The sequence below is a fragment of the Lycium barbarum genome, chromosome 8 (genome assembly GCF_019175385.1).
Source record: "Lycium barbarum isolate Lr01 chromosome 8, ASM1917538v2, whole genome shotgun sequence".
Classification (NCBI taxonomy): Eukaryota; Viridiplantae; Streptophyta; class Magnoliopsida; order Solanales; family Solanaceae; genus Lycium; species Lycium barbarum.
The window spans coordinates 19,038,644-19,048,930 of record NC_083344.1 but is presented as its reverse complement, the minus strand read 5'-3'; the positions used below and the strand labels follow the sequence as shown (position 1 = coordinate 19,048,930).

The 10,287-nt window shown below is 32.5% G+C and overlaps 1 protein-coding gene across 1 annotated transcript; it reads left to right on the top strand.

Moving 5' to 3' along the window:
* Positions 1 to 393: 393 nt before the first annotated feature.
* On the top strand, positions 394 to 3,734 carry LOC132605025 (transcription factor FER-LIKE IRON DEFICIENCY-INDUCED TRANSCRIPTION FACTOR-like). Its single transcript, XM_060318345.1, has 4 exons — positions 394 to 1,219; positions 1,896 to 2,072; positions 2,946 to 3,155; positions 3,549 to 3,734. The coding sequence occupies exons 1-4, from the start codon at positions 704 to 706 to the stop codon at positions 3,651 to 3,653; spliced, it is 1,008 nt and encodes a 335-aa protein (XP_060174328.1). The 5' UTR covers positions 394 to 703; the 3' UTR covers positions 3,654 to 3,734.
* The last annotated feature ends 6,553 nt before the right edge of the window (positions 3,735 to 10,287 follow it).

Below are 10,287 nucleotides of genomic sequence, written 5' to 3'. Positions count from 1 at the left end.
ATGGACATGGAAAGTGAGGGTTCTGAGTAAATTAAATTATATACAATTACAATAAATGTTTAAAATCCAGCAACCGAATTTTTATTTATAAACAGTACAAGAGTAAAGTTAGATAATGATGTCCTCCCTTTCATAACTAATGCCAAACTAATAACAATAATGTTTACGTGGTTCTACTTCATTTGTATGTGACAATCCAATTTCCTTAATTATGTGTCATGTCGATTTCAAAAGACAGCCTTAGTAATTGTGCTCCTATAATAAAAATAGACTATGAAAATAATTCAGCAAGAATCATTTCGTAAATATAAGTAAAAATTGTAACATGACGTCCTTCCTTTCATCACCGTGGCAAAACCAAAAAAAGGTAGTAGCTAGTATGGAAGTACCTTGTGCAGCTTCATCTGATGCTTGAGTTTAATAATTCATAAGGAGAATCTAATATGTCATCACTTCACTAAAAGAAAACTGATATAAAAATAGGTCAAGGTGCACATGAAAACACCATCTATTCCACGAATTTGTCAACTGCTTTAGGGTTTTAGTATTACTTCTAACTTCAGCACTAACTATTTCGATTCCTTTCACCCCTAAAAAAATAATTCTCTCCGTCATCTATAAATTCTCCGTAGACCCCTCACCATCAAAACCATCTTGCTGGAAGAGTAAAAGAGAGGTAACATTTTAAATAGAAAAAAGAGAAATGGAGAGTAGTGCTAATGCATCAACAATGCCAATGGAAAATGTTAACGATACTGGGCTTATTAATTTCATGGACGAGGCTAATTTTGAACAATTTATTGAGCTCATTAGGGGTGAAACAGCTGACCCTATTGTGAAATTTTGTCCAAACTATGAATGTGAACACCTTACAGGTTGTTTTGCTTCATCCGACGTCCAATTTGAGCCAACACCAATGGATATATTTGATTGGAATGCTACAAATATGTCCGATCCGATTTCATTGTATACTTCCCTTCTTGGAGAAATTAAGATCCACCGGGAAGAGGACGAGGATGAGGATGAGGAAGACAATGATTGTGGTGAATCTTCTGCCACAACGAATACTACCACCACCACGAGGGTGACACCACCAACACCTACAAAGAAGAGCGGGAGGACTGACCGGTCAAGAACTTTGATTTCCGAGCGAAAAAGGAGAGGAAGAATGAAGGAGAAACTTTACGCTTTGCGATCCTTAGTTCCTAATATCACTAAGGTATGAAATTGAAACTCTATATGTTTGAATGATTTAACTTTTATATACTGACAATATGAAGATTTTCCTGAGATGATGATCGATGACTTTTGGTAGAATTAATGATAGATGACTTTGACACATGTACAGTGTTATTTACCTCCATGTTTTAATTTATGTGCACTTTTAATTTTTTGAGATTCAAACTCTTTAATTTTGATCGAATATTTAGACATAGAATCTTTTAATTTTTGAAATAAAATTTGTATATTTGGAAACTACGTAAAAAGTTAATTACAATAATTAATAATTCAAAATATTTAAAAGGTACATGAAGAAAAAATTGCATTCAAAGAATAATTCGTTGACTCTCAAAATTTAAACGTCGTCACATAAATTGAGACGGAGGAGTACTTTATTTCCTAGCTTATCAACTCATGTTTGAGATACATTTTATTTATAATTAGCTTCACATGAGCAAATATTGTAAAAGAATCTCTAAGCATATATTTTTTTTTCTTCAAGAAAGGTAAATGTCAATGATGAGAGCTTATTTGAGCTTTTACTCGACACGTCAAGGCTTTATCTTTTTTTTTTTTTTTTTTTTTTTTTTTAATTTGGAAAGCTTGTCTCTGATTCATCCTTCCATTTTTGGGTTAAGCTCCAAGTTTTGAATGAAGAATGTTTGTCTATGCAGATGGATAAAGCCTCCATAATTGGCGATGCAATATTATATGTACAAGGACTCCAATCGCAATCAAAGTTACTAAAGGCAGAAATATCAGGTCTTGAATCATCAGTAAGTGGAATGAACAACAATCAAGGTGGACAATTTCTAAATACCAAGAAAATGAATTTCACGAGTCAATTTCCAGCAATCAAGAGGATATCTAAGGTTTGTTTAATTTATTAAAACCAAATGCTTCTTAACTTTTTTTAATACCAAAGCACAATGTTTACTAATTGATCTTAGATAGGAAAACATGGAGGTCGAGGAGATCTTACCAGTACTATTACTATTATGCTAGCATTTTTCATATGTTTCGATTTTATTACTACTGTTGTTTCCTTCACTTTGGTTATCTTTATACTATCAGGGGTCGTTTGGTGCATGGTATAAGTTGGGATATCCCAACACTAATTTTTTGTATCATGTTTGATAGAAGGTATAAAATGCATCCCAACTTAAAAGATGGGATATCCCTTCTGATCCCACTTATCCTGGGATTATTTTATAACATCTTTTTTATGGTATAAAATAATCCTAAGAGATGGGATAAATTAGTCCCGGGATAATTTTGGCTACCTATCAAACGACTCGTCAATATTTTTCTTTCATCTATGCTTTGTCATAGCTTTTTATTCTTGCATAACATTTTCTGAAAATGATTTTCTTGAGTCAGGGTCTGTCGGAAACAACCTCTCTACCCCACAAAGGTAGGGTAAAGGTTTCACCACTAAAAAATTATTATTTTCCCATTTAAAGATGTAAAGTCGTTTTAATTGAATCAGTGAGAAAAGAAAAAATAGTATTGTTTTCACACAACAAAATTAGGAAATTTTTCAACATTTTAATGGGAACTTGTTTCCCACCATACATTTTTTCAGTAAGCTAGTTAAGTGAGACTGAGGTGGGAAAATCATGTTTGATAACACAAGTTTCTCACTGATTGTCAGTGAAAAAAGCTTCTGTTTTTAGTACCCCTCAAACCCCATTTGTGGGTTGGGTATGTTGCTCTTGTTGTAGTACTGCTTACTAATTAACATGATAAAACTAATGCAGATGGACGTTTTTCAAGTAGAAGAAAAGGGTTTTTACGTGAAGTTAGTATGCAACAAGGGACGTTACGTTGCAGCTTCTCTATTCAAAGCTCTTGAGTCTCTTTCTGGATTCAATGTTCAAAGCTCCAACTTGGCTACTTCTGCTGATGATTATAGTTTGACATTCACTCTTAATGTAAGTTTCCATAAACAGAAATTTCCAACAAGTTAATACTACTTCTGTCCCAATTTATGTGGCACGCTTCGAATTTCGAGAATCAAACTTATAAATTTTGACCATAAATTCAAAAATGGAACCTTTAAGTTTTTTTTTTTTTTTTATAGATATTTACTTAATTGAAAACTATTTAAAAGGTATTATAAGTCATAATAGTTGATACTTTAAAATATTTAAAAGGCATGTGAAAAGATAACAATAAAAACAAATCGTTTGACTCTTTAAATCAAGAAGGTATCGCCCAAATTGGGACGAAGTAGCTAAATATCATTTTTTCTTCTCATATATTCTCTAGCTTATTGGAAATATAGTAATTTGTCTTTTTGTTTGTTTGTGTAAATGGATAAACAGGTTAGAGAATGTGAAGTGGATATGAACTTGGCCAATCTGAAGCTATGGATAGCTAGTGCTTTTCTTAATCAAGGGTTTGACTTCGAGACATTACCATTGGCCTAACGTCTCATCATTGTAATTTTGTAAAAATTCCAACCTTTCAAAGAATGAGAATGTCACTAATCATCGATCATCATTTGTAACTTCGAGGCAGTCTATCACATTGTAACATTAAAAATTGATTAGTAAAGTGTTTAGAGATCAATGGTCAAGACATGTTGTAGCCATCACATAAAACTTGCAGTGAGACTGTAACTTTCTTCCAGTACCTAATCTAAGTAAGTTTACGTCGCACTTCTTATATTATATATGTTTGCTGTTACTTGTTTTGGGTTAGCTCATAAGTATTAATTGTTACAAATATTTTGAAGTATTGAAGCTGAGTTTATAAATAAGCAGTTACATGTTTGGATAGCAATGTTGAAACTAATAATAAATAATTTATGTGTTTGGTAGATAAGCACTTTTTTGTGTTAAAATGACAGTAAACATTAAAAAGTTATTGCATTTAAATCCATTGATTAACTTAGACTACATTAAATTCAAGATATGATTGTCCAAATAAATATTATGAGCTAATATATTAGGATTAATTATTGGAATGTTTACGCTACATAGCCGCCCACAAAAATAATAGCCAGCAACTTGTATATTAATGTATATACACACACAATATACTTATTTTATACATAACTAATGCATATTTTTTTGTACATATGACTAGTGGTTGTAGTTATTTTTGGAGCAGCCAAATGTGTAACTTTTCCATAATTATTTGAGTCCCATAAATCGAAGGTTCAATTTTATTGAGAAAATTACACTGTAGGTCACGGTTCTAGATTTAAGCACATTATTAGCACAACTTTTAAAATTCTTCAAAGAGAGAAACTTTTATTGACATATTCATTGAAAAAAATGGGTTAATAATCCCACTGAAATGGGGATTCAATTTTATTCTCTTTCTTATCATTTCTCTATCTTCTTTAACCGATAAATCCACAATTTCCTCACTTCTTTCTCTTCTTCAACCAATACACCCCCATTGGTCTCTCGCTCCAAAGACATATAGAAAAGGAAGAAAGACCTATATTTTCAATTCTCATGCCAAGAAATTATAAAGAAGATGTGTAATCATAAGAAGATTATGTCTAATTTCGGTCCCAATTAGACCTTAGTTCTTGTGTTGGTTTACGGTTAGCACTTGAATATGTTTTAAATTTATATTTTTTCTAATTTGGTTTACTGTAATATTTGATTTGTGATTTTGTAATTTTTCAAAATTAAAGTTGTTTTAACAAAAGTTGACTTTTAATTGGTCTTTCTTGAACGTATCAGGAGATTTAAGGAATTTTGATTTTTTTCCATATGAACAGCCATTGGAGTTGCAAATAACATACTTGATTTATATAATATTATTAGTCATACATGATTTATACTGTATACTCATCATTTATTCACAACTTTATATGTTAGTAGCCTATGAATTTTGTGATATACACATATAATATATATTATTGATATACTAGTAATATTATGAGTATAATATTGTATACTAATAATTATAACAATAATATGATATGTATAATAATATGAGTATAATAATGTAGATTACTAATTATACCAGTAATATTATAATTATAACATGTATACTGTTAATTATACCAATAATATTATGAGTATAATAATATAATAATGCAGATTACTAATTATACTGGTAATATTATAATTATAACATGCATATCGTTAATTATACCAATAATATTATGAGTATAATAATATATATTACTAATTATATCAATAATATTATGAGCATAATTACAATAATGTATATTACTAACTGTACCAATAATATTATATTCCTAATAACGCATATTACTAATTATACCGGTAATATTATGATTATAATAATGTATATTGCTAATTATACCACTAATATTGTGAGTATAATAATAGTAATAATAATAAAAATAAAGATGAAAAACATATATATAATTAGAGAGAGAAGGTTGAAAGAAGGTAAAATTACCATTGTCAATAAAATAATCATTTGTGTTACAAAATTCTTTAGAAGGGAGAGAAATATAAATTCCACTATGCATAAAATGGACAAATAATAATAAAAATAAAGATGAAAAACATATATATAATTAGAGAGAGAAGGTTGAAAGAAGGTAAAATTACCATTGTCAATAAAATAATCATTTGTGTTACAAAATTCTTTAGAAGGGAGAGAAATATAAATTCGACTATGCATAAAGGATCCGTAAGCACTTTAACTTCTCGCCTGGTTGGGTGACTAGGATATTGGAGTACTCGCAATTTGTTTACAATAGAACTCTTAATTAATATGTCCTAGAATGTTAATTATATTTACCTGCTAAAAGTATGTAAATATTTATCATATTATTGTCTACTTGTTATAAAATAATAAAGCGAGAAGTAAAATATTGTAGAGAAGATAGGAGAATTCTTATTTCTCTTGTTAGAGATCCATTTACAATGAAGGAAAACCTCTATATTTATAGGGAAAATTTGACTTGATCCCAAAATCACTAACCCTACTTTTTCTCCAAAAAATAGACATCGACAATATATAGATAACTATTCATAACACTCCCCCTTGGATGTTTATTTGATAGATGATATGCCTCGTTAAAATCTTACTAGAAAAAACCCAGTGGGAAAAATTCTAGTGAAGGAAAAAGAGTACACATTTATAATAATACGCCCTTTGCTTGCCTCATTAAATACCTTACAAGAAAAAACCTGGTGGGAGAAAAACCTTGAAAGGGAAAAAGAGTACAACGCATATTAACACCCCCTAATGAGAACTTCAATCCAAAAACTTGAATCTTTACATTCCAATCTTGTGCACCCTCTTCTCGAAAGTTGCAGTTGGATAGAGACTTGATGAATAAATCAGTCATATTATCACTCGAACAAATCTCTTGCACGTTTATATCACCATTCTTTTGGAGCTCGTGTGTGAAGAATAACTTTGTTGAAATATGCTTTGTCCTTTTATGAATCCACTCTTTAGTTGGGTTAGGTATGCTGCTACATCTTCAGTCTTTGGATAAAGTTGCTTCGGCATATAATATTGTTGAAATCACTCTAAGTGCATTCCTGAGTTTCTTTATAAATAGATGTTATCTTTATATGATTTGACTGTCATGTAGAATAATATCGTATGACTGTAATCCCTCATAGTCATAGAAAATATATAAATGCATCAATTGCATAAAGATATGGCACTTGAGGGCCAAAGAGTCTTGCAAGTTTCTTATTTCAACTTCATTCAACAGATAATCTATTGCTTTGGAAACTCTTTAATTGTTCGAATAATATTTAAGTAATCAATTTACACTTATAAAGACATAAGAACAGTAGAGTCATGTGTACCCCTAGTCAATGAATACTCATTATGATAAAATCGCACTCACCTTGCTTGATTTAATCCATATAAGAATTATGAACATATTTTTAGAACCTGTATATGCTTCAGGCATTTAAAATTCTTCAAGAATTTTCATATAAATCTTGTCAAGTGACAATATCCATTAATATTTAAATGCGTGACATTTTTTGGTTGTCTGGACTGTAGATCTAATAAGCTTGAAGCTTTACCAAAATGTGTCATTTCACCCGGTAATAATTTCTATGTTAGCATGCTCTATAGATATAGAATTCGGATCCTCACAATTATCTTTTAGACTATTGCGCTATATTGTACCAAAGATATCATCGACGAGATCTCATCACTTCTATTATTTTTAGGTACCTAAATCTCTTATGAGATTTCATGAAGTATTATGTCGTAGGCTTTTCAAGAGCATGTTGCCTCCTTCTAATGATCATTGGTCATTTGCTCTTCTTTCTTTTCAATGATTATCGCGTTTGGACCGATTGGTCTATCACGCTTCATGCATGCTGCTATCACGACCCAATTTCACTAAATAGTGCGGGCACCTACCTTTCCCACCTTGGTACGTGAACCCTCAACTCCGCATACATAGTTGATAGGAAATAGCGGAAGAAGTAAAATAGCGAAATCCTTACAAATATAATATAGGAAAGTGGAAACAATAGAAATACACCCCAATATCTGGTCTGGTTATACAAGAGCATCTAACTAAATACTACAAGTCTAAATAATAAGTATACATCAATAGTCTCAAAAATATGTCTTAGAACGGAAATAAAGGCATAGTAGATAGAGGAGTCTTCGGGCAGCGAACGTCCACATGCTCACCCTGTAAGACTCGAATCAGCATATCGTCAAAACAGTCAACCACGAGGAGTATAAGTCGATCTCTCCTGATACTCTGCATTCATAAAAGAGTGCATCAAGTGCAGGTCAGTACAAACAATAAGTACTAGTAGGTATCATAGGCCGACTAAGTTTATCTAACACATATAAAGGCAATAAAGTAAGATAACAGGTAAATCAACAAGGTATAAGTCAAACACAAGCCATAATCTAAGTACACATCATTGCCTATGTGTTACACCTCAGACATTTCGTGTTGATGTGCTGTGAATAGACTAACGCAAGCTTAGGGAAAACATGGAGCCCATATGACCTTAAGGAGATTACTTGATAGCTTTAGAGTGCGTACTATAAGATTTTGAAGTCATAGGAATCGGTGAAACTAAGTTCGTTGAAGGAAGTGAAGTATAAGTTGTGTTTGGGGAAGATATAGCAATTATCGAGTTAATGAGTATTTAGTAATCTCTTGAGGAGAAGTTATAGAGCTCCTTAGATGGTTGATGAGGTTTTAAACAAGTGCCAAGAAGGTTCCACAAAGATTGGAAGTCGAACGAATCAACGAGTGAGTTCATCCAAAGTTCTTTCCTACATGATCTAAGGTGAGTTCTACATCTTTTAAATGTTATTAAAAGTATTTGAGTGGTTGAATGACTTGGATGCGAGAAGAAAGTAGAATATGAGCTCAAATATGGAAATCATGGTATTCTTGAGTAGTGAATTCATTTGAGTCATAATTCTTAGTATACCATGAGTGTAATCTTGTTGTAAATGATGCTAATGACGTTGAGGAAGTATTATGTGAGAATGAATATGATATTATGTTGTAGCTATGGTTATGAATGACCTTGAAAAGGGGTTTTGGGGATTGAACAATGTTTAACTTGAAGAAGTCTATTGATTATGATATTATAGGTGTTGCTATTGATGTTTGAGAGTTGTTTATTGTATGGAGAAGGTTGTCAAAACAAAGGAAATGCTGCCCAATTTTAGTTAGCTCTTAGTCGTTTTAGATTAGACTTAAGTATGTTTTCAATGGCCTAACCATGGTGTGAATTCTTTTGAATGTAGAGTTGTGAGCTCGGAAGGAGAACATTTAGTCGTTAAGAAGACGTAAAGGTATGTAAGGCTAGTCCCTTTCTTTCAAAAGGCATGACTCCTATATTACGATTTTCCATACATGCTTCCATGACTTTCTTACATCCCAAAAGTCGAAAGTTCACGATCCTTAAGAGCTTCTTATGAGCTAGAGATAAGATATGTTCTATGATGATGATAATGATGATGATTCTATTTCTAGAGATTCTGAAGCTTATGATTGATGCTATTATGAGCTTGATAACCTTATTTTGTGATTTCATTGATGTTATTACTTGTTGTAGTCTCACCTCATGATATTGGTTCCTCCAAGGTGAGACATAGCGACGAAGATTGTTCCATAATATAATCGCAGGTTACCGACCTTACGTCACTCCGATAGAGTTGTACCTTTTACTTGGGCTCTCATGCGTGCTTTATGTTATGTATATATAAGATATAAGATTATACCGGGCCTAGTTGGCCGGGAAGACACTACTGCGCTGGGTGTAGTGGGCGGCTTATGATGATGATTACATCGGGCCTAGTTGGTCGGGCAGTCACCACTAGTGGGTAGCGTGAGACGATTACCCCGGATGCGGGCTAATGATGATATATGACTCGGACAGTTTACTTATGTATATGTACATATGAAATGATGTTGTTTTAATATAAAAGTATCATGCATGATTCCGCCTTAAGGGGCAAGCAGTTACAGGTTATCCTTTATCTTATGCTCTCTTATTTCTTTATTATGTTGTTGTACATGCCTTACATATTCAGTTCATTGTTCGTACTGACGTCCTTTCTTTTATGGATGTTGCGTTTATGCCCGCAGGTAGACAGGGAGATGGTCCGAACACTTAGGTGTTTTCTCAATAGATATACATGAGCACTCTACTACTTCGGAGTTGTAGATTATTAGTATATTATTTTGTGTACATATTTGGGCATGGCGGGGTCCTGTCCCGTCTTTACGATTTCAGTACTCCAGTTAGAAGCTTGTAGACATGTGTGTGGGTAGTAGATGTCTCTCGGTCTTTTTAACGTACATCATTTTGTAGCCTTTGTGGGCTTATGTATATGTATGTGTGTGTGTGTGTGTGTGTGTGTGTATGTGTGTGTGTGTGTGTTTTGGGAAGTAAATGAAGATCGTTTCGTAAATAGCTTTGTGTTGGGGATGGTGTATGTTCAGGTTGAGTTGAAGATAAGTTTGTCAGGTGGTGCTCGATAGGCTAGCTCCGGGTACCCGTCATGGCCCTCTAGTTAGGTCGTGACACTATGTTTAGCATCTAATCCCAAATGTGACAAGTATCAAATACACAGTCTGGATCCGTATATCACAAATACATC

Coding starts and splice junctions, on each gene's coding strand:
- LOC132605025 (XM_060318345.1), top strand. CDS start 704: ATGGAGAGTAGTGCTAATGCATCAACAATGCCAATGGAAAATGTTAAC. Junction 1,220..1,895: donor TAGTTCCTAATATCACTAAG/GTATGAAATTGA, acceptor TTGTCTATGCAG/ATGGATAAAGCCTCCATAAT. Junction 2,073..2,945: donor ATTTCACGAGTCAATTTCCA/GCAATCAAGAGG, acceptor CTCTTGTTGTAG/TACTGCTTACTAATTAACAT.